At 47.2% G+C, this 24,472-nt stretch overlaps 1 protein-coding gene across 1 annotated transcript in view; it reads right to left on the bottom strand.

The window, feature by feature from the left end:
- The window catches only part of PROM1 (prominin 1), a 78,876-nt gene that overhangs the window by 40,200 nt on the left and 14,204 nt on the right, over positions 1-24,472 (bottom strand). Inside the window, exons 3-4 of the mRNA XM_058670288.1 lie at positions 7,095-7,150; positions 1,891-2,096 (exon numbers count right to left, since the gene is read on the bottom strand). Of these exons, the coding sequence (XP_058526271.1) occupies positions 1,891-2,096; positions 7,095-7,150 (262 nt within the window). The remainder of the gene's footprint in view (positions 1-1,890; positions 2,097-7,094; positions 7,151-24,472) is intronic.

The following is a 24,472-nucleotide window of genomic DNA, read 5'->3' as shown; positions in this document are numbered from 1 at the left end:
TTCTGATGCCTGTGCCCCTGCAGCTCGCTCCTTCGGGCCCTGCATTGTTCATTTTTGCTGCTGAGTGTAGCATGGGGAAAAGGAATAAGGAAATGCAGGACCAGAACTCAGATTCACAACAAGAGACCAGGCTCACAGCACACAGTCCTGCACGAGACTCCCACGTGGACTCAGCCAAGGTCCACCATCTTCAAAGCCGCCTATCGGGTCTGTCAATCAACCAGAAACCTTTGGTGGCAGCAGGAACTGAAGCAGAATAGCCCACACGGTGAAGAGACAGTAGTAGGTTGATAACAAATTCAAGAACAATTGTGTTTGTTATGAGAAAGCTCATGGTTTTGACAATATTCTCAAATCTCCAAATTCAGGGATAGCCTTCGTCCATCAGGGTTCCTGCTGGGGTCGTGCAGTAGGTGTGGATGACAGCAAGGTGTGAAGAGAACAGCTTCCCTGCTTGGCAGGGCCCAGGGAGCTTCCAGCTGTTTGGCAGGGCCTGGCAAATTTCTCTCTGACCACCTTGATGCAGTCTCACCCCCTTTTCGCATGGACACTCAAGCACCCCACTAAGAATTATGCAATCTATTGAGGCATTGTTTGCCCCTGTAAGATGGCTTTTGTAACCAACGTGAGCTTGGGAGTTAATGTTATTGATAATGTCTTGGTGAGTGGACCTTTAATTGTGCACAGGAGTACAATTAAGCTCATGCCGTTTCTGGACACCTTATCGTGTGCCTACCCATTCCCTTGAATTCTGGCCCAGACATATAGCATGCCTTCTGGGAAATGGCTTGATAAGAATTTTACAAACTAATGGAAGTGATGGGAGTATGAGCAGAAACTGCTATGACAAAAAATATAGTTACTGTGACCTTAAAGGTTAGCCTGTCCTTGCAACTCTTTAGAGAATAGAACATGTAGCTGTTTCAGCTGCTTTCATAATTCTTCAACTAGAGGAAATATAGGACGATTTTATTAACATCACAGAGATACAGTTTGGATTATTGTTTGATTGTTCATGAGGTTGTAGAGCCTGCAGTTATAGGGGAATTTAATGTTTGAAATTTTTGTCTTGGATCTTTATGGTTTTTTTTCTCTTTTGTTGTATTTCTCCCACTAAGTGATAAATAAGTTGTGAAAATAAAATGTAGTAGAAATGTTTTACTGATCAGGAGGTAACCACATGTGCCTTGGCCTTGGAGTCCTGGTTGTCACCTAATGGCTACTACTGAAGAACAAATAATGGCTTGCTTTAAAGAAACTGATTATGGTTAACTTACAGAATTATCTTTAAGAGCACCTGGTTGACCATGAAGTAAAAATTAATTAACAACTGTGTATGCTGGCTTAGTTTTGAAGTTAAAGATAAAAAAATCAAACGTTTGTGCAGAGGCTGGTGATGTGTCTGAGTAAATAAAAACGACAGCTTCTTTTTGAGCTGGAGCAAGAAGGCACTAAGTGACAGTGTCTGTCTTTTTTATCACCGACTCCACGCACCCTTCTCGAGCTCGAACTCAGCTGGAGCTGACTCCGGCAGGTTCCTTTGGAATCAAGGTGTAAAACAGCTAGCAAATGCCTCCACTCTGCCTTCCGTCTTAAACAGTGACACGGAGCAGCTGACTGGGAAGGCAAATGCTTTCTGCAAGCCCATGCTTTCAAGACAGAAAAAAAAAAAATACAAAAGAGGTTGGCTCATTAGTGAAGCTGGGGCAGTTTCCTTACATGGCTAACTTCCAGTGGTGCCAGGGACAGTGTCCCTTTGAATCAGCTCCCTCTTCTGCTTTACGATGCTTTCTTGTTGTTGCCGTTGACCTTGTGTTCTCCCAGGTGCAAACACCAAATAGAGCTCACCACCCTAACCCACCCTCAGCGGCGACCAAGGGCTCTACTTGCCTTATGATTATGCAAATCACCAAGAGGGAGGCACCCAGGCACTTCCGGTGGAAGGGCTCATTTCCCTTCTGTCGCTGGTGCATCTTCCCTCCACATTTGTTGCAGCACCGACACAGGCAGAAGCAGCACCCCACCACGGGCATCAGAAGCAGAAAGAGCAGTCCCAGGAAACTGCAGATGATGATGCCCAACTCATAGTAGACAACCTGCAATTCAGGCAGAAGAATCAGAACAGTAAGCGCCACAGCACAGTGTACTCAGCTTGTTTGTTTTTTAACCTGTTCATCATCATGAGTGTGACATCAAAATGCACACATGCATTTTTTGCAGCTTGGAGCTTCTTCTTGGAATGGAGGTGGAGATTTGCGCCATGAGCATATGGGACCCAGTGGTTACTGTCTTCTTTTCAAGTCGCAGAAAGAAACCCAACTGCAGATAGCCTAATGGGAACACCAAACAGACTGCGCTTGCGTTTGAACAGTCTACTACCGCTGGACAGCACAGTCTACACAAGGGGTACTTCATGCAGGAGAGGCAGGGCAAGTCACAGAAACAGCACAGCCAGGGCAGGTTGGGTTGGATCCTTCAGTGGCAATTTCAGAGTCAGTTACACAGAATCTGGAACATGCTTTGTAAGTCATACGCTTAGCCTTTCCATCCATGCATAGGAAGTACAAGTATGCACTTCGCCAAGTCATTGTGAAAATTAGAAGTGCTCTGTGTGAGAGACTGAAAGCAGGCACAGAGCAAATGAAAGGAATGGCATCTTTCCCACTAGGCCCGAGAGGCACAGTGACCATGGCTCAGAGGGTTGAAGTCTCTAAGAACCAATACATCTTCTAGATACCACCAGCCATGTGAGCCAGATGTACTTTCATGATCCTTGCTGCATCTATTCTGGAATAAAGGAGGACTAATGCAATTACTTCGTTCTAATTCCCACAGTCAGTCACATTTCTGAAGCAGAAATGTATAAGTTGGTCATTTGCCACTGACAGACGAATTAGATAGCCATGGGTTCTGAAGTTCAGCTGAGCAAAGTACAACCAAATGCACGTCCTGTACCAAGGAGCAAATGGGTTGTTTTAGAAGACAACCTGGACCTGGTGTCAGAAGACCAGCCTGTGTTGCTAGCTGCCCAAGGCAGGAATGCGTCACGTTTGCATTTTGTGAGGGAGGGATAACTAGGTGGGTCCATGTGAAACCAACTAATCACATGCCCATAAATAATAAAAATCATTTATTTATATTCAATAAATAATAGATCACTCCATGAGCAACTGTTTAAGAGTATTGAATCATGTGCATATGGCAGTTGAATACCTCAATATTAAGGCTAGCATATGCCAAAATATGGATGACTTTGGGTCATTCATCAAGTTTATGCTTATGCTTAAGCTATTATCCTTTAAATATATATATTTGAAAGGCAGGGAAAGAGGGAGCATCCATCCACTGGTTCTTTCCACAAATGCCCACAATAGCCAACGCTGGGCCAGGCAGAAGCCAAGAGCTTGGAACTTCATTCTGGTCTCCCGTATCAGTGACAGGAGCCCAAGTACTTGAGCCATTATCTGATGCCTCCCATGATGCATTAGGATTGGAAGTGGAGCAGCTGAGACCCAAGCTGGATCTACTATATGGCATGTTAGTAGAGCAAGTGGCAGCTTAACCTACTTTACCATGATGCCTATCGCACAAACTTTTAGTCAAACGTTTTGCTATTCTTTCTCAGCAAATATTCTAAAATATCACTGTTCAATGAATTTTCACTTTTAAAAGATTATTATTTATATGAGAGGCAGAAAGTCATAGTTTCCAACCACTGATTGGTAGGCCAAATGCCTGCAAGGGCTGGGTTAGGTCTAGAGCAAAAGCCGGGAACAACATTGAGGTTTCCCCATGGCTGCCATGAACCCAGCTACTTGAACTACTGCTGCTGCGTTACTGGGTCCACAGTGGCAGGAAGTCAAAGCCAGGGACTGAACCAAGGCAGTCCAGTGTGTGATGTATCATATCCCCTAAATGAAACATTCACTCCCGAAAAAGCTTTAAATCTGCTCTGGATTCCATGATATGCTGAATTCAAACCCAAGAGTGAGATAGTATACTGAAATACTTCAAAATGCGCATTTGGGGGAAGGCACGGTGGTGTATCAGGCTAATTCTGTACTGCCAAGCACCAGCACCCCTTGTGGATGTCAGTTCATGTTCCAGCTGCTCCACTTCCCATCCAGCTCCCTGCTTATGGCCTGGGAAAGCAGTGGAGGACGGCCCAAAGCCTTGGGACTCTGCACCTAAATAGGATGCCAGAAGGCAACTCTGGCTGTTGCAGCCATTTGGGGAATAAAATAGCACACAAAAGACATCCCTCTGTCACTCCTTTCTTTAAAAAAAAAATCTGCCTTTCAAAATTAAAAATAAATCTTTAAAAAACAATATATATTTTACTCTTTTTTCCACAACCTTTCCAGGGCTACTGACTAAATACCAGATGGTGTCAGGAGTACGAGTTCACTGCTAGGCTGGAGTTCAGCCAAGGGCTTGTGTGTGCTGAGGTGGCAGGGGATGCAGTTTCTATATTTTCTCATGCTCCAAGATCCTTAAGCACTTTGTAGGTCAAGTTTGAAGGTAAGACTGAAATGGACAGAGATATGTTGCCATCTGCCCCAGGACGATTAAAATGAAAAGGGAACACGGCAGAAGACAGCAAAACACACAAAAATAACAAGAAGCTTTATAGTCACTGGAAAGACAACAGAGAAGAACAGAGCGTTCTGACAAGAGCGTTGCTTTAGACAAAGCAACACGAAACCGTCAGAGGATGGGCGCTTTACCTGCAGAGCCAGGACTATGTTCTCTGGCTGTGGGAGGGAAGGCAGTGGAGGGGGCGTTGGCAGAGGCAGCGTCCAAAAAAACAGAAAACATCTCATGAGTGGGGAGCACCACAGCCACACGCGCATCCCACACAGAGAAAACCCACGCAGAGACCAAGTGAGAACACAAGTGTGTGTAGGACAGCGCTGTGAGGAGGGCCGGGTCTGGAATTCACATCCGGACTGCTCGCAAGGCGCTGGTGAGCATGCGCATTGCCTGTGCAGACAAATTGGAAGGAGTGTGACGGATGCTCAACACACAGATCCTGGGCTTTTCCTAAAACAGGAGAGCAGGCGGCAGCCAAGTCAGTTCTTCTGAGGTGTCTTTCAACAACAACCTGATGGCGGGGACATTCCCTGGCTTAACAGCACTCAACTGATTCTTACCAATTTTCATGCACACTCCACACGGCCCCCATCCCTAGACCTGCCTCCATGCCTCCGTTCCTCTTGGCTGCTTCTGACAGTTCTCATCCAGGGAAGAAGAACCAGGCACTGCCCTCTCCTGAATCGGGACTCTCCAGCTGCCTCCCCTGCCACATCCGCTGCTTCTATTGTCTCAGTTTTTCCTTGATGAGAGTCAGCTCTCTCCGATCCTTTTGGCAGGACAAAAGCCTCCAGGTCCCTGTGGTCGCCACAGAGGATGGGTCTGCATTCACGTGAGGCAGCAGCTTGAACCCTGGCTCCATTGTTTAGTGTCTGACTCACTACTCCAGTTGCCCGGGATGGTCACTCAGTGAGCTTTCCAGAAGCACCTGTTACCAGCCAACCCTGACCAACTATTTCTGAATCTCTGGGAAACAAGGCTTACGCATTGCTTCCAATGCTACCTTGAGCCCCAGAAAGCCAACAGCAGGGGAAAAAACAGAGGCCACTTGGGATGGAGTTGTAGGAAGAACATCCTGAGAAACCAACAGGCACAAGAACCTTGCTCTCAGCACTTTAGAGGTACTTCCTAATGTATACTGAGTTGATACATCTGACATGTGCTCATGCTGGCATCTGCTAGAGAAACAACTCAATGCCATTGGGCATCACTGTCATCCCTGAGCCTGATGGCAGGACTCCCAAGCACACATCATCTTGCGTGTGGCTCTTTTTAAACACTCTCTGAGAGCCCTAGAATGCACCTTCCTCACGTGGAAAGGAGAGTAGCTATGTCATCGCTTACCTCTCGTGGACATGTAGGTGAGATCCAAACATCTCAACCCCCTCTGCCCCATGGGTGACCTGGCATTGGCTGAGTGTCAAGTAGGCAACCAGTGACTGTGAGTGGCAGTGGGGAATCAGGTCAGGGAGACAGCAACGAAGCACTGGTACTACAGGCTGAAGCTGTTCCCTGCATAGGAGGGCCAGAGCACCAGGTACTGGCTGGTGCAGCACTCGGCAAGTCTCCCAGTCCTCCCTATGGCCCAAAGGGTGTGCCTTTCGCTTAGGCATCTGCCTTGCTCCACTGAACTGCAAACAGACCACCATGGTGAGCCTGCACAAGAGTTAGCCTCCCTGCCACTCTGGCAACACTGGCATCCAGCCTGGAGCCACCTGGTGCGGCATGACAGGGCATGTCTGCTCCCATGCCCGGGGGTAGCAGACCCACACAGGAGAAGCAAAACAAGGTGCCCTAATCAGCCTGCAGCAATGCGAATATGGCAAATGGATTTTACCCAGCTTCATTGTCCTCACAGACAGGCGTCTGTTTCCTGGACAACCCACAAGCAAAAGCTCTGTTCCTTTGTGTTGGGGTGATTTAGCCACTCCTGGTTGTTAAGAGAGGTTCACCAGATGACACTTCCTGGAGACACTGTCCCTCGCCTTAATGAGGTTGATAAGTTGACAGTCACCACACGCTTGCCTGCCCAAGCTCCAATTCACCTTTGCTGCTTCCTGTCTCTGTCCAGGGCCTTGCTACTTTCATTCCTCTGCCTCTGCTCCGGCTTCCACACGTGGGGTGTGCAGGGAGCCACCTGCCTGGCAGCCTTGGCCTTGCTGCCCTTTCTGCAAGCCTGCGAGGTCCTTCCTCTCCAGAGAAGAGATGGAATTCATTTTTCTCTCATTTCTTCTGCATGTTACTCCTGCTGCTCCGTAGAGTCGTCAGGTACCCCTTTGACCATTTGGGGATCTCCATCTCTCTTGCCCTGATTTGAGCCTGTGCGCGCGCGCGCACACACACACACACACACACACAGCAGGTGCACAGTAACCTTTGCTCAAATGTAATATGTCTTCTCACAGCCTTTGAAAGGAAGGCGTGCACTTGCAGCTTCTAAGAAGATTTCGTCAGTCAAAAGTTTTTCTTATTTTAGCAAGTACATTGATTTAACAAATTACCTTTTCGTAATCCACTGAAGGCTCAAACTTCTTCTGTATGATTTTTTTTACAATCTCTGGAAAGAGAACCCAAAAAATAGTAAAATTATTTTTTCAGTGAGAATATAAAATGCATATTTAGAAAAATAGACCTACAAATTATTGTAGCTGTAGTAGTCTAATAATTGCTATTTATTTTGCTAGAAGTTTCTTTTATTGGAGATATGAAGGAGAGAGATGAAAGAAAGAAAGAAAGAAAGAAAGAGAGAAAGAAAGAAAGAAAGAAAGGGAAAAGAAGGAAGGAAGGAACGAAAAAAGAAAGAAAGAAAGAAAGAAAGAAAGACAGACAGACAAACAGACACGAGACAGAGAGAGGGAAGGAAGGGGAGGGGAAGGGAGGGGAGGGGGAGGAGAGGAGAGGAGAGAGGAGAGCAGAGGACAGGAGAGGAGAAGAGAAGAGAGGAGAGGAGAGAAGAGGAGAAGAGAGGAGAGGGGAGGGGAGGGGAGGAGAGGACAGGACAGGAGAGGAGAGGACAGGAGAGGAGAGGACAGGAGAGGAGAGGAGAGGAGAGGAGAGGAGAGGAGAGGAGAGGACAGTAGAGGACAGGAGAGGGGAGGGGAGGGGAGGAGAGGAGAGGACAGGAGAGGACAGGAGAGGAGAGGAGAGGAAGAGGAGAGGGGAGGACAGGAGAGGAACCCAGCTGCTGGTTCACCCTCTAAACATGCACAGAACAGCCCAGGGAGGGGCAATCCAACGCCAGGAGCTGGAAAATCAATCCAGATCAATCCAGATCCTCCCTGTGGGTGACAGGGCCCAAGCCTGCCTCCCAGTGGGTACGTTACAGGAAGCTGGAATGAAAAGTAGAACGGAACATGAACTCAGACACTGAGAAATGGGATGCAGGGATGTGAACCGCTAGGGTAACCACCCACTCCTACCTCCTGTTCCTTAGTGTAAGTAGATAATCGCATTACGGGGCAAAAAGTGGAAGAATAAATGTTTTGATTGTCAGACTAAATGGTTGTCACATTGAAGTGTTCACAGTTTCTTGCGCTACATCTTAATATTTGTTGGCAAATCCCACAGAGCCCATTAAGAATCACTGATAATCATACTGCATTGAATTCACAAATTCTTAATTGCCTGGAACCACAAAAGCAATTTAGTTTTTAATAATTCCACTTTTGTGCAATGGTTTTTAAAAACCAATGGATTCTTAACATTGACCTAATCCAAGAGTACTTCTGACACAAGAAATTTCCACCTTCCAGACTCTGAACAATGCAGGAAAATCCTGGAATACCATGCCAAACTGGATTTTTCCATCCATGTCCATTGTTGGCCTGGTACCAAAAAAGGTCAGAAGACACCTTAGTGTGAGCCACATTCCAGGATGACACAGGACACCATGGCCCAGACAAACTTGTGAGAGGCAAGAACCAGGCCCATCTCACTCATGGTCTCTCTTGCCACCCCCAAGAATGAGTCCCTGAGTGCAATTCCCAGGTCAGGGACACCCACAGTGAATGCTTTATGAAAACAGAGTTCAGATTCAGATGCTTGGAAATAAAGCACACTTCCCATCAGGCCTGTCTGGAAAAGGACTTCAACTTTGTGCAGGCAGAGCCAGGATGCAAGCACCTGGTACAGACCGTCAGCAGGACCAACGGTCTTCCAGCCGGCTGGTGCACAAGGGACCCCAGCCACTGCTCCTGTCGAGGGGACCCAGGGAAGCTGAGCCACCCCTTTGGCTCCATCCCACCTGGCTTTGCTCTGTTGTCAGATTAGGCATTGGTTTAAAACCATACTCGCTAGAAGGATCTATTAGTGGCTATAAGACTAAAAGCATCTGTTTATTAAGATACATTTTGCCTAGTCGTGTCCACAACATGTTACAGTTTGGGATTTTGATCTAGAGTAAGAATTCGCACCATTTAGCGGGTAAGTCCCCACTTGCAAAGGATGGCTTAGTGCTAAGTTGAAATAACATCCAAAGACAAAACAATATCCCTGAACTCACACACACTGTGGCTAGGACTCTATGAGGGGGCCTAGACAAGAGATGACAGGAAGTATACTTTGTAGGTGTAGTGTAGTTCACTTTTTGTTTAAAAAACAAAATTGAGGCTGCTGTTGCAGTACAGCAGCAGGTGAATCTGCCTTCAGGACAGGTGCATCTGCACCGGAGTGCCTGGTACCAAGTGTCGCATCTGTTTCCCATCCAGCTTCCTGCTGATGCACAGCCTGGGAGGCAGTAGATGATGGTCCAAGGACCTGGGTTCCAGTCACACCTATAACAGAGACCTGGGTGGAGTCAACTGGCTGCTGGCTTCAGCCTGTTCCAGCCCTGACTGCTGCAGGCATTCAGGGAGTTAACCAGTGGGTAAAAAACCTCTCTCCAACTCCCTGCTCCTGCCCATGGGGTGGGTGTGTGTGTGTGTGTGTGTGCGCCACTCTGCCTTTCAAATAAATAAATAAATAAATCTTTTTAAAAAGTTGAAATGCTTGCGTCTGGCACAATGGCTCAATTGGCTCAATCTTCCGCCTCCAATACCAGTGTCTCATATGGGTACTGGTTCATGTCCCAGCTGCTCCACTTCCCATCCTGCTCCCTGCTGATGGCCTGGGAAGCAGCAGAGTATGGTCCAAAGCCTTAGGATCCTGCACTTGCATGGGAGACGCAGAGGAAGTTCCTGGCTCCTGGCTTCATTCAATATCAGCTCATCTCCGGCCATTGTGGCTGTTTGGAGAGGGAACCAGTAGATGGAACATCCTTATCATCTCTCCTTCTCTCTGTAAATCTGCCTTTCCAACAAAAATACATAAGTCCTTTTAAAAAGAAGTAAAAATACTAAGAAAGTGAAGCTTGTAATTTCAAGACAGCCACAGAACAGTTTCTCACCTGTGATACAATTAAAGCTTTAAAGCAAAAATTAGAATTTTGCAAAATCTAAATCCACTGCTATGAGGGGAATACCACCCTGCCAGAGTCCAGCTCCAGTGAGTCCAGAGCTCCAGAAGGGTGCGTGGAGTCGGCGATAAAGACACAGACACTGTCCCTGGTGCCCTCATAGCAGCTCAAGAAGAAGCTGTCCTTTTTATTTACTCACACACATCATAAGCCTCTGCACAAATGTTTGATTTTACTATCTTTAACTTCAGAACTAAGCCGGCATGCACAGATGTTCAATTAATTAATTTTTACTTCATGGTCAACCAGGTGCTCTTAAAGATACTTCTATAAGTTACTATAATCAGTTTCTTTAAAGCAAGCCATTATTTGTTCTTCAGTAGCAGCCATTAGGTGACAGCCAGGACTCCAAGACCAAGGCACATGTGGTTACCTCCTGATTAGTAATACATTCCCACTACATTTCTGTTTCTACAATTTATCTATCACTTAGTGGGAGAAATCAAAAGGGAAAAAATATAAAGATCCAAGACAAAAAGTTTCCAGCATTCAGTCTCCCTACAACCGCAGGCTCTACAATCCCATAAACAAATAACAATCAAAAGCTTATCTCTATGATATTAATAAAAATCCCCTATGATTCCTCCAGCCAAAAAATTATAAAAATGACTAAAACTGATACATTTTCTATGCTCCAAAGAGTTGCAAGGACAGGCTAACCTTTAAGGTCATAGTGACTATATTGCCATAGCAATTTCAGGTTACACTCCCAACACCTGCATTAGTTTGCAGGATTCTTATCAAGCCATTTCCCAGAAGGCATGCTACCATGTCTGGGCCAGATTCTGGGGCAATGGGTAGGCACACAATAAGGTGTCCAGAAACAGCATGGGCTTAATTGTACTCCTGCGTGTAGTTAAAGGTCCACTCACCAAGACATTATCAGTAACATTAAACCATCTCACAGGAGCAAACAACAATGCCTCAATACATTACAGAATTCTTAGCCGGGTGGTTGAGTGTCCATAAAAAGGGGTAAGATTGCGTTGAGGTGGTTGGAGAGACATCTGCCAGGCCTTGTCATACAGCTGGAAGCTCCTTGCGGCCCTGCCAACAGGGGAGCTGTTTTCTTCAACCTTTGTGTCGTCCACACCCGCTGCTTGGACCCCAGCACCATCCCACTACTGACACTTGTCTAATGAGACCAGTGATGGTAAGGAATTTTTGATGTTATAACATGAAGTATGGCTACATCTGGAAGGTGTGATGAACTCAAGACACCACCATTTTCCAAAACGATCAATGCACAATGTCCCAATGCTTCCTGTGCTGGGTCCCAAAGCCAGCACAGGAAAAGCTCCAGCCGGAGTGGGAGATGGATGAGTGAATTACAATGGATCAAAGGCTGAAAAAATCATTTACATGCCTCCAGCTTCCAGAATACAAAAAGCCTTCAAAAATAAGTAAACTGACCCCTGCAAACACATTTACAAGCAAGCTTGTGCACACATACCCGGAGAGACTACTAAGATACTGTCTCTGTCACAGCCCCATGCCCCTGCGAGCCCAGATTCTGCGCGGCAACCCACACAGAGGAATGAATTCAGACAGCACCGCCAAGTCAGCAAGTTTCCAACAGCCAGCTGCTAAAGAGATTTGCAAAACAGAAATTCTAGGGATTTTTCTTTCCACAGTTTAATTTTTTTTTTGAGATGTGCTTATTTTTAATAAAAGCCTGTGACTTGTGCAAAGGGTTTATGAGCATTCCTTGAAGTGTAAACATGTTCTCACTGGGAGTCCAGGTGAGTCTGAGCAGCGGCACTGATGGGTGGATCCCCCAGCCACATGGCTGTGTAGCTTCCTGCAGGCCCAGGCTTCCTGCTGGGGATCCTAGCTCCCCATCCCCTGCTAGGCGGGGCGGGGGGGGCGGTCCTGGGCTTGTGAGCAGCCAGTGCCTCTGAGCCGCTGCTCACCAGGGTGAATGAAGAGCAGCAGCATTCAGCATACGTGTGCACAGCCCTGGACTGACCCTGCGCTGCTCAGCCCTCATTCCTGACCGCACAGGAACGAACACCGGGAAATTCTGTCTCAGCTGGATGTGTCCAGCACCGGAGACAACTGGCAACTCACTGTGCTTTATCTCAGAAACCCAGTGCAGAACCCAGTGTTGCCCCCGGGCCCTCTCGCTCAGCAGTTCACAGATATCACATACACCTGCTCACCACCATCTTTTGTCCTTTCCTCCCACACGATCACCTGCATCCCAGCAAGGTCTAGAGCTCCAGAACTTTCTGTTGGACTCTACAGTACACATGCATTTCACTACTCAAAGAGCTGGGTTCCATTTCAGATCCCAGAGGGATCCCTGAAATCCCACGATTAGTTCCTGGTTTGGGCTGGTGAGCGAGACACCCACTGCATGTGGGTGACTCAGCACCAGCCTGCCAATATGAGGGAAAAATACAAAACTTCACCTTAACCCAGTTCCTGCCAAAGAGATTAAATCAGGACTGACGTCAGCTCTGATGGTTTCCAGCGGAACAGCTTTGACACTGACCATTCTCGTCTTTTCAGCCCTCATAAGGAATACACAGCCCAGCACAAGTTATAAAGGTCAAGCAAAGCCATGAGAGGTGTGGCTTCCATTTGCAGCAAGTGTTTTCTTTGCTTAAATGTGACATAGGCTTCAGGGTCATCCAACAAAATGCAGCCATCTGCCCAACACCATGCGACACAGGAGGGGAGAGTCAGTGCAGGTGCCATCCTTGGGAAACCAGTCCTGCCCTGCCCACCTGGATACTCCTGCATGGAGAAAACAGGGAGGATTTATACTTCCTGATCCACACCTTCCTGCCCCAGTGGGGGAGAGCCCATGAGCAAGAGCTGTGGGCCACATGGAGCAAACCTGGGGAAAGGCAGGTTCGCCCCACCCTGCACTCCAGCACTGTCTGGCCACTTGGTCACTTACTGACTTACTTTTCCACTACTCCACATCCACACCATTTCCCACAACAGCAGCCCTGAAGATACAGTGCTGGCAGGGCATGATTTAAGCTTGTGGATGAGGGAGTTCTCATGGTACAAGCTCAACATCTGGTCCTATAAAGTCCTGAATGAGTCTCCCGGAACAGGAACTCTGTGAGTCAGTCTAGAAGGATAGCACCCACCAACTTCTTTGAGGTCAGCTCCTGGTGACTGCAGCGTCTCCTTCCCTGGGCCATGCTTTCAAATCTTACATGAAGAGATCAGTTAAACACAGCAGCTGCTGGCCCATTTTGACCCTCAGGTCTGCCTTCATCTCCCAAGGCAGCTTGGCTGGAGTTTTTGCCCAGGAAGGGTAATATTCTCCATTGAGTTTCGTGGTGTAGGAAGCTATAACCTCCATAGAAGAGAGTTCTTGTCCTGATCTTAACCAAAATTCATTTTTGACTAAGGTATCTCTGTTCCCTAACTGACTTCTCCTAATACAAGTACAGGTACAGCTTTTGAGCCTGAACCTGGACCTAATGAAATCCCACTGCTGTAAAACATAGGCCTTATCATCCACAGCGGCTATCGGACCCTTGAAAGGCTGAAGTGCTCTTGGAAGGATGTTACTGGCCCTGTCATCAGCCCTGCTGGACTGAGAAACATGTTTCATCAGGAGCGTAAGCAGTGGAAAGCACCCGAGTGGAGGACCTTAGGGCCTCTTGTCACTTGCAGTTCATCTTAAGTACATAGGGATGGGAGTGTCCTGGACTGGGGGGTGGGGTTCCAGCTCACGGCTTGTGTTAAAAAATCTGTAATGTGCTCATTTTTTGTCAGATTAACATTCAGCAAAGTGAAAAAGATGATTCAAATGTTTCTGACAAGATTCATTTTGTAAATAAGATGGCGCTCAGGCTCAATTTAGAAACTTACAAACACTAGGTTTGTGCAGGTATAAGCTTAATACATCAAATATTAAATAAAATCGAACCATAAGTACTGCTTTCTGCACACAAGACCTTTCACTGGCACTTCGGAAGAAATTTCAAGAGTATGCTGCGGACAGGGCAGGTTTGGCCAAGTGCTGAAGACACCCACATCCCACACTGGAGGACTAAGGATTAAGTCATTCTGCTGCTTTTCACTCAGTTTCCTACTAACAATGTGCACCAGCCAGACCAGGGCCCAGCCAATACCAGGAGCCAGGAACTTCAGCTGGGTCTCCCACATTGGAGGAGTGGCAATCATCCAAGCCGTCCTCTGCTGCCTCCCAGGGTGCACTTTAGCAGGAAGTTAGCAAGGAATCAGAGGCATGACTTGATCCCAGGCACTGTGATATAGGGCACTGTGACATGGGACAATGGCTTAACCACCTATGCCACAATACCCACCCCTCACATCTGAAATTGAAGCAAATACATATACTTGCTCATCATTCATTAGATGCAAAGCCAAGTCCTATACTGAGGGTGAATCTTCTGGTTAGAGATGAATTAAGATGAATTAAAGCAAGCTGCTGACTGATTTAAAGGCAGACTTGTGCCAGCCAGCTCTTGAATAAAACTGGACTGCATTATTTTGGACTGGACTCCTGTAATGGGCCCCCTGCAGACCAGGTTAAAAATCAAGAGAGGTGGACACTCGGTGCTACAGTGAAGACACCTCGTGGGATGCTGGCATCTCCCAAAGTGCCCGGTCTGAGTCCCAGCTCTGCTTCCAATTCCAAGTCCAGCCTCCTGCTATTAACAAGCAACCTGGAAGGCAGCATGTGGTGGATGAAACACTGGTCCCTGCCAACATATGGGAACTTTGGGTTGAGTCCCCGGCTCTTGGCTTCAGTGTTGTCCAACATCGGCTGATGCGGGAGTTGGGGGTATAAGCCAGTAGCGGTGAGATCTTTCTCTGTCCCACTGTCTCTTACTCTCTACCTTTCAAACAAATATAAACCAAAAAATCAAAATAGAGCAACTTGCTAACACTGTACTACACCAAGCTGAAACCAAGTTGCTCATCTGAACTTCCAAGGAACCAAGAGAAATGAGCCAATGGCCAGTCAGATGATCATCATTTCCTGTGCCTTCAGTCCTCACAACAGTAACCAGGAGTGATCTGATATTAGCCAATCTATCTTCACCTTGCCTCACATGGAAAACAACTTGAAAATGTCTGATGCACTTTTTGTTCTTTTGTTTCTTTCTTCAGCTTTTCTCTCTACATCAACAATCATTTCTGCTCAGCCATATATCACACTCCTTGGAACTAACTGTTGACCAACTCCTCAATGGACAGTAAGGCCTATCAGATCTTTAAACCCAATTTATCTTTGGACACATTCCATCTGCAGACCACAAGCTCAAGGCAGGTGGGGATCATAATGCCCACTGCAGTGTTGGGTACCCCCCAAGGTTCCCTGGGTGATGGGACTGCCTCCAGACACAAGAACCTTGCTTATTGAACGGTTCAGTGACTAGAGACAGGCCAGGCAGTCCTACCGTTGCGTGTCCCTCCCTGCTGACTCCCAAACTGTGGGATTAACAGTCCATGTGTGCAGGTTTTCCAGAGAGACACGCCGATAAGAAACAGACACAGAGACTGAGAAACAAGACCATGTCCAAACTCGTTATTAGGAACTGTGGAGGCTGGTGAGTTTGGAATTCAGAGGGTCTGGCAGCTGGAACTTAGACAGGTGTTGATGCTACAACCTGGAGGCAGAGTTTTTTTCTTCCAGGATCCTGAGTTTTTTTTTACCTTCAACTGATCAGACAGGGCCCATCCACCCTAACAAGGAAAAGGTCCTTCATCCCAAGCCAACTAATTGCAGATGTTAGACACGTGGACAGAATGATTTCACAGCAACACCAGTTTGTGTTGGATAAGCCACTGTATGTGATAGAGCCTGGCCAGGGTGACAGAAAACTCACCATTCGTCTCCCAAGCTAACCCTCTATGCGGAGTGAATGTTACACACAGCAGGTGTATCAGAGCAGAACCTCTCCAAGCAGCACATTGTCACAGCAGGTGCATAAAGCATCAGAAAGGCCAAGCTGAGCTTCAGCTGGACTCAGCCCGGCTAAAGGCACAGCAAGGGCAAGGGCAGAACAAGATCCCTGATCACCTTCCAAAACTCCATCTATGTTTTCCAGGTACAGAGTTTAAAATGCCAGCAAACACAAGCCTTTTGAGAAGACTTCAGGGGAAAGCAACAGACCTAAATAAGTTTGTCACTTGCGAGGTTAAACATCACTTCTCAGAAAAAGCATACCTACCCCATCTTTCCTGCAGTGCTGGTGAGGTAGGGGAGTTCATTTTCGTTTGAAGTATAATGGACACAATCTGCTTCACCCAGACTCACACTTCACTGAGGTTAGTGTGGGTGAGACCAAGCCCAGAGAAGAGATTCAGGTGGGCACACAAACCATACAATGGCCTTGGACACCAGAGATCACCAAATGCCTTGGTCAGGCACCATTGCTCCTGGGGCCGCTGAGCCTGTCCCAGGTGAATACCTGAGTTCCACTACCTTCCTGCCACAATCATCAGATTCCTGGGCCAGTTTCGCTAAAATGTTCAAATCCTCATGTGGACACATTAAAATTTTCAATTAGTTTGATAATATAAGCATTGGAGCTTCAGCTACTCAGAAGCCAAGTCAGCCTATCAAATTTATGAAATGATCCCCTACTCCAGGCTCGTGACCCACGGAGGAGATTCTCTCCCAGTTGCCTTTGTCCCGCCGGCATTGGTCAGCCCTGGACACTGGTCACTGCTGTCCTCCCTGACGGAGAACACAGCCCCGCAGGACTGACGTGTGTGCTGTGTTGTCCTGGAAGAAAGCAGAGCACTCACTGACATGTCCCCACGGTGCTCACAGGTGCTTCACTGAGCAGCTTGGCAAGGACACGCTGCACGAGAAGGTATCCTGTCAAGCCACCTGGGGCCACTCTGGTCCCTTTTGCCTTCTGCCAGCCACGTGCCCACACCTTGCCAGGTGCCATGTGGACATATCCTGTGGTACGGTCCAGCCCGTGTTTGGGAGGGTTCTTCCCTTCATTCCCTTTCCTACATAAGAAGTTGAGCTCTGGCCTGCAGAGGCTGACTGAGAAAGGGTTGGGTCTCGGGGGTCTCCCTGATGCTGGTGCCAGGCTGGGCTGGACAGGGCCATCTGGCAACTCAGAGGATATAGGGGTCAAGATCACTGCAGAAACACCTGTGGATTCCAGCATCCCTCATCCTGAGCCATTCCTGGAAAGCACGTGTTCTGTTTTAGAGGCTTTGGCACTGCCAGCACGTGGGGGCTCTGGGAAAGGAAGGTGGCAGGAATGCCCGTGTCCGGTCCCTGCTGGAGAGCCCGTGTCTCCGTGACACATGCAAGGGGCAGCCAAGCAGGCCCAGGTGTGTTCTGCATGAGGCAGGTCTGCCTACAGGCAACAGCTTCTCCAGAGAGATGCTGGGATCCAGCCACAGTGAAGGGAAGCCAATTTTTCCTGCACATACTTGGAGCTCACTTGATTTTTTAAATCTAATTTTTAAGTAAAATAATCTTATTGCTCTATTATTATATTTCCTGCCCCTTCTCCCAAAAAAGACATATTTCTTAGCATGACAATGCTAAAAAATTATGGTTTCTATAAATATCAGTTTGTAGGACATGCAATCTAGAGCAATTTTTGTAGTATTTCCATATATGGTCCCATATTTGTAGTAGAAAAAAAGCCCAGGCAACTATTGGCCATCATTTTACTGAGTAAGAAGGCCCTGTTCCTTTTAAATTACTCCTTATATTCAACACGGTCTTCAGGGGCCAATAGGGTGGTTCAATAGGCTAATCCTCCACCTACAAGCGTCAGCATCCCATCTAGGCTCCAGTTCATGCCCTAGTTGCTCCACTTCTGACCCACCTCCATGTTTATGGCTTGGAAAGACACAGGAGAATGTCCAAGGCCTTGGGATATTGGAGCTGTTGTCTTAAAAGGGAGGAAGGGGCGTGGAGCTGTTGTGGAACAACAGGGTAAGCCGCCTGCTGGGAGACAAGCATCCCACATGCGCAGTGGTTGAGTCCCAACTGCTCCATGTCTAACCCAGCTCCTGGCTAACAACGTGCCTGGGAAGTCCATGCAAGATGACTCGAGTGCGTAGGTCCTTGCTGCCCACGTGGAGACCTGGTGGAGATTCTGCTCCCAGGATCCTGGCTTCGGCATTGTGATCATTTGGGCAGTGGACCAGTGGATAGAAAATTTTCTCTTTCTATTTCTCCCTCGTTCTGCAGCTCTCAAATAAACAAATAAAAAATGAATCTTTAAGAGAAAGAGAGAGAGAGAGAAATCCTGCCATCAGCCTCTGCAGGTCCTATCAGATCAGGGCTGGGGCTCTCTCATGTTTGGGCTGGCTAGGCAGGAGCTATTGCAGCTATCTGGGGAGTAAAGCAGTGGATGGAAGCTCGCTCTCTCTCTCTCTTCTCTCCCCCTCTCTCTCTAACCCTTACAAACAAATAAGTAAACTTTTTTAAAGATTTATTTTATTTTTATCAGAAAGTCAGATACACAGAGAGGAGGACAGACAGAGAGGAAATTCACTCCCCAAGAGTGAGACCACAACGACTGGAGCTGCGCTGATCTGAAGCCAGGAGCCAGGAGCCTCTTCTAGGTCTCCCTGGAAAAGGTGCAGGTACAGGATCCCAAGGCTTTGGGCTGTCCTTGACTGCTTTCCCAGGCCACAAGAAGGGAGCTGGTGGGAAGCAGGGCCACCAGGATTAGAACTGGCACCCATTTGGGATCCTGGCACGTTCAAGGCAAGGACTCTAGCCACTAGGCTACCGCACCAGGCCCCAAATATTTTTTTAACAGAAAAAAAGGAAGAGAGTGAAATGCCCAAAGGCCACTTTCTTCCCTTTAGGACCCAAAGCAAATCACCATCTGTTGGACCTCTCTCCAAGCCTGATTATTAGCTATGGCTCTGGCCAGCCTATAGGCAGTGCACAGATCCAACAGAATACCTTCTGATAACTGAACCAGAAGCCTGCGGGCCTCCATGGAGAATGCCTGGGCCACATAAAGCAACACAAGGAGCACCCAGCTTCTCCTCCCCCAACCCCTCAGCTTCCATAGCCTCTTGCGTCTTTTCTCTCACAGAATCCCCAACCCTGAGCTCTCCTGAGCTGCTCACAAATCACCAGTAAGGCCAAGAAATGCTGCAGTATTCGTTTCCCCTGTCCTGTAACACCATGGCAGAGTATACCTGAAACAGCAGAAAGCCTACCAGCAAATGAGAATCACTTGGCAATCACTATAGTGATGGTTAGTTAAGGTAAAAATAGCCCATGGATACTAAATACATCAGACAAATAAAATGTCGAGCAATGGAACAATCCAGAAGACATCACCTTCACTCGATAATCCCACTCAGTCACCCAGAATGAGAGGAATTGATATCATGCGTTTCCTCAGGGTGGAACACTAAAAGAATATGTCATTTTTGTGACACTCCTGATTATGAATCTGAACAAAAACTGTGAAGAACAGAATTGTGGACATTTGGAAATGTGAACATGGACCACAGGATAAAGTTTTGTCATCACATGAGGTGGCCTCCGTGTCACCGCTGCAGGTGGTTGTCTAAGAGGATCACTTCCTGGATGCGCACTGAAGCAACCAGTGGGGTGACAAAAGATTAACAGCTGATGAAGCCAGGTAAGACAGCCCAGCACTGCTCGTGCTACTGTGAAGACTTGATGTTATCTGCAATAAATATTTGGACCTCCAGCCATCACTTTCCTTTAAATTCTACTCTCAGTGCCAAGTTAGTCACCCAACTGATGTTTCCAGCTTTTCAAACTCAACATCTTCTGACTCCATTTTGGAGAAGACAGTGTTTGTTCTCTTCCTTCCTTGTTTGGATTCCAGCTCCAAGGAAAGGGAAAAACACAGCAAAAGATAATTGAGAAAAATGCAGGTATGAAGCTTAATATTTATGATGGTAAAAAAGTGGAACCCTTATTAATGTTGATAGGTTGGTAAAGCAATTGGGAATAGTAAGTAATGTCCTCATTCTTTAAAAATGCAGATTAGGGTGGAAGAGGAAGTCAGCAAAGAAAATTAGAAGGAAAAAAAATAGAACAAGAAAATAAGGCAAATATGACAAAAACAGCTCATTCTTTTCATCCAGAAAACTGGACAGAGGGATTCATTGTATTTTTCGTTCCAGTTTGAGTAGGTCTGCTGTTTCTCATATAATCAGTGGGTACTGCCAGCCAGCTCAGCTCTTCATCACAACAATCTACCTTTAATAAAGCCATCTCAGAGCTGATGTTCTGGAGCAGTGGGTTAAGCTGCCACTTGCCACACCAGCATCCCATTCGGGAGCACTGGTTCAAGTCCCGGCTGCTCCACTTCTGATCCAGCTCCCCGTACATGTGCCTGCTAAGGCAGCAGAAGGTAAGTGCTCAGGCCCTGTACCCCATGTGGAGGGCGTGGATGGATTCCTGGCTCCTGGCCCAATCTTGACCATTCTGGCCATTCGGGAAATGATCCAGTGGATGGAAGATCGCTTTGTCTCTTCCTTCTCCCTCTTCATTTCAAAGAAGACAAAAGAAGTCCTTTCAAAACATGCAATAAAGCCACCTCCTCGCTGTTCTTTGGGCCTTTTCTCTCTGAATTCTTCTCCGCACAGTGCTCTGTGGTGGCTCTTTCTTCCAACTCAAATCAAAGTGCTGCAGGCTCTGGAACGAGGCTGACCAAACACGTGTCTTGGTTTACCCAGAGGATCCTGATTCAAACGGATTCTCATGTAACAGTGACCAGTGTTGCCTTTTACTCTCAAAATGCCGTGATTCAGAAGATAAATGTGATTGCGATGCATCTAGTAGTCCTGGGCTCAAGTTCAAAGCTGGTGCTTAGTGCTTCATGACCCTGGCAAATTACTTCACTTCCCTGGGACCATAATGTTCTCATACATAAAATGGAGGTAATAATATCCATCAATGAACCATAATCTAAAAAGCCCTTATGAAGATGCCCAATGCATATGCAGCAATTAATAGTCACTGTAATTATTACGCCTCCCTTCAAACAAGTCCAATGCAGTCCAGTCAAATCTGTCTTCCAAAACATGCCTCCTTCAGGACCCCCTCTGTGGCTTGCTATTACTAACCCCTCACCTATTAAAGGCCTCTCTATCCCTCAGGGTTAAAATTCATTATCCACTATCTGTAACTCATCACTCACTGTGACGGCTTATGATCCAAGGGCTCGCGTGTCGCCTCAACAATTTATTCTATGTGATATATTTGTCTCCTCCACAAAATAAACTGATATCCCATCTGTCACATAAATCCAGTGCCCTTAGACCAGGGCCATTTGCCTGTGGCCAGCACTCAGTCATGTGCCCAAAAACATCCAAACAAGCTCTAAGATAGAATTCTTTTAGGCAGGAGCACTTTCCATGGGAAACATGCAATCACAGTATGAGTCGAGATGCTTTAAGAACTTTCTTCCCATCTAGCACCTCAGTCTCTTCATTAGTCCTGAAGCAGCATCAAGTGGAAGGGAAGGGCCTCTTGCAAATGAAAACCCTAACTTCCGATCGCCACTGCCCATGAACTTTAAAATCCCAGCCATTCCAAAGGTAAACCCCACGCAAAAAACGACTTCCTTACAGCTCTATTGGACTCATTTTTAAGGATTAAAATGGAGCCTTTACAAAGTCTCATTTATTATAACAAATAACCATTACATGCTCCACAGCAAACTGCTCTTGATAACCTGCATATGCAAGAAAGCAGCGGGTAAGGGGCCAGAACCAGGGAGGGGCCAGAACCAATGAAGGGCCAGAACCAGGGAGGGGCCAGAAAGGTCCCTCTTTTCTTCGGGCCACACATTTGTCCTTATATCCTATTTGGGGAAACAGTGTGAATTCAATCACATAAGCCATCAGCAAAACAAAAATTCCCTTACCTAGGGAGGAAAAGAAAAAGTCTGGAAAACAGCAGATAAGATGTGAAAAAAGAAGTTATCTTTGGAGAATCATCATTCTTTGTCTTATCTGAACATTCACCACTTGCAAAATGGAAATAAATAAGGTATGTATGTATGCATGCATGCAATGAACAAAACAGAAACAATGTGGGTCTTGAGTCAACCAGGCACACTAATGCAAGAAAAGCTCCCACACTGCTCCACCCACCAGGAATCCAATTTAAAATGACAAGAGATGGGACATCACCCAATGCCCTCCCCTTGCCTTATATTCCCAGCTCTCACAAGACACAGGGCGCTAAATGAGCAAGGTTCCCCTCTCTGGCCTTGGTGTTCCCTCATCTGTGAAATGGAAATAAGAAACCCCGTGATTACTTCTGATCAAATGATCTCCACTAAGTGATAAACTTCCTGTAACCCAACGGCCTAATGAAAGTGTCCAGTGACACATGTGAAGTCAAGGCTTTCACAGACAAACCCCTGCCCCCCGAAAGAGAAAACTCACTAGCAAGCAGAACACCTATTAACACTGGGGCCAGCATTAGGTAGTGCCTAATGGGTGACAGTTTGAGTCCTGGCTGCTCCACTTCCCATGCGACTTCCTGCTAATGCGTCTAGGACAGCAGGGGAAGATGTCCCAAATTCTGGGGACCTGCCACTAGGGAAAATCTGACAGAAGCTCCTGGCTCCTGTTTTGATTTGGCTCAGCCCTGGTGTTGGAGTTACTTGGGGACTTTATATTTTTATGATTTATTTATTTTTATTTGAAAGGCGAATTTTGCTGAGAGAGAAGGAGCAAAAATAAGAGGTCTTCCATCTACTAGTTCATTTCCCCAGCGGCCACAGTTGAGTTCATCCCATACCAGGAGCCGGGAGCTGGTGCGTGAAGACTTGAGCCACCCTCCGCTGCTTTCCCGGGCCATCGGCAGAGAGGCTGGATTGGAAGTAGGATAGCCAGCACATACACGAGTGTCCATAAGGGATGCTGGCACGACGGGGCAAAGGAATAGCCTGATATGACACTGTGCCAACCTTGTGAACTCATTCCAGCCTGGCCTAGTCCACAATTATTGTGAGTGTTTGGGGGAGTGGAATAGTAGATGAGAGTTCTCTCTCTTTATCCACTTGCATTTCAAAAAAAAAATGGAGATAAATTTTTAAAAAGAAAGAAAGGTAAGGTGGAAAGTGAGGTGGAAAGCAGCCGGCAGGAAGCAGTCTCTGAGGAGATGATCTCTGAGTAAACAGAGGAGTAGAGTGGGAAAGAGTGGTCTGGGCAAGCGAAAGGGTGAGATGCAAAGGCCCTGAGGCAGGGCCGTGCCTGCCCAGTGTTCTGGCAAACAGAGAGAAGCCAGCTTGTGCCGCTACGACGTGTGTTCAGGGGCTCTCTTGCACCTGAGGAAGTCCCAGCCCTGCGCCAAGTGACTGACAGTCCTATCAGGAGGGCAGTCCTGCTGGAAAAGAAAGGGGTGGATTTGAAAGAAAGATCTGACCTCCATGTGAACAGACTGGTCCAGCCCCTCTTACAGCAACCTGATTCAGACTAGGGTGGCTCTCAGCCTTGAAGTCAGTGGACCCCTTCCTTAACTGCCCAAAGTCGAAATCTTCCACCTGCTTCAGTTGCGGTTCTGGGCAGATGTCATGCCTGAGATAGCCCTTTAAAGCAAGGTAATGGGCTGCTGGGCAACCATCTGGGAACTGACATCACAGAGCTGGGAGTTAAACGAGGCGTGTCACAATCAATCAGCCTCCTGGGAGCCTCACGTCCAAATCTCATTAGTCTGGGCTTCTTGGTCAGCCAATTTCCAAGAGGGTGAGAAAAAATACACAACCTCCTCTCTGGGGCTCAAGGCTACTACCTTAGAACCAGGTGAGTGAGTGAGAGAGAGAGAGAGAGAGAGAGAAAGAAAGACAGAAAGAAAGAAAGAAGAAAACACCGCACATGAGCAAGCAGTCGTGTTACTGCCACATGGCTCCCAGAGCTGATCCAGATGACCCTAGGCATGGGCTCGCTCCACGACGTACAGCAGCGGGTCCCTGGTGCTGCTTCCTGCCAACTCAGCCCCTTTCGTGCAGGCTGCTGCTGGCAGAGTCCCTCCTCTCCCTCCTGCTCCTCCAGTCACAATAATCCATTCCTTCTTTTTGTTCTTTAAACTCATTCCATTCTTCCTCTGGGGTTTTTATTTTATATTTACTTCTTATTTTTATTCTATTCATTTTTTCTTGGGATTATTAAATGGTATTCATAGTTACCAAAGCTGATGGGATATATATATTATTAAGATAACATAAATTAAAAAGAAACCTGTGAGTCCCAGAGTTGGGGGTCTGGTGGGGTTCAGGTCACCTGGCCTGGGTTCTTGGCCTACCTGCTTGGTGGGTGCCGGGTCTGTGAGCCCCAGGGGTGTGGGGTCCAGCAGTGCTCAGGTTGCATGGTCCAGGTCCTTGGCCCACCTGCGTGGTGGGTGCCAGGTCTGTGGGTCCTTAAGGTGGAGCTCTGCTGGAGCCCAGGTCGAACGGCTTGGGCCCTAGGTCCACCTACGAGAACTGGTCC

This window comes from Ochotona princeps, chromosome 11 (assembly GCF_030435755.1).
Source record: "Ochotona princeps isolate mOchPri1 chromosome 11, mOchPri1.hap1, whole genome shotgun sequence".
Taxonomy (NCBI): domain Eukaryota; kingdom Metazoa; phylum Chordata; class Mammalia; order Lagomorpha; family Ochotonidae; genus Ochotona; species Ochotona princeps.
The sequence above is the reverse complement of the archived record's forward strand: the minus strand, read 5'-3'. Positions and strand labels throughout refer to the sequence as shown.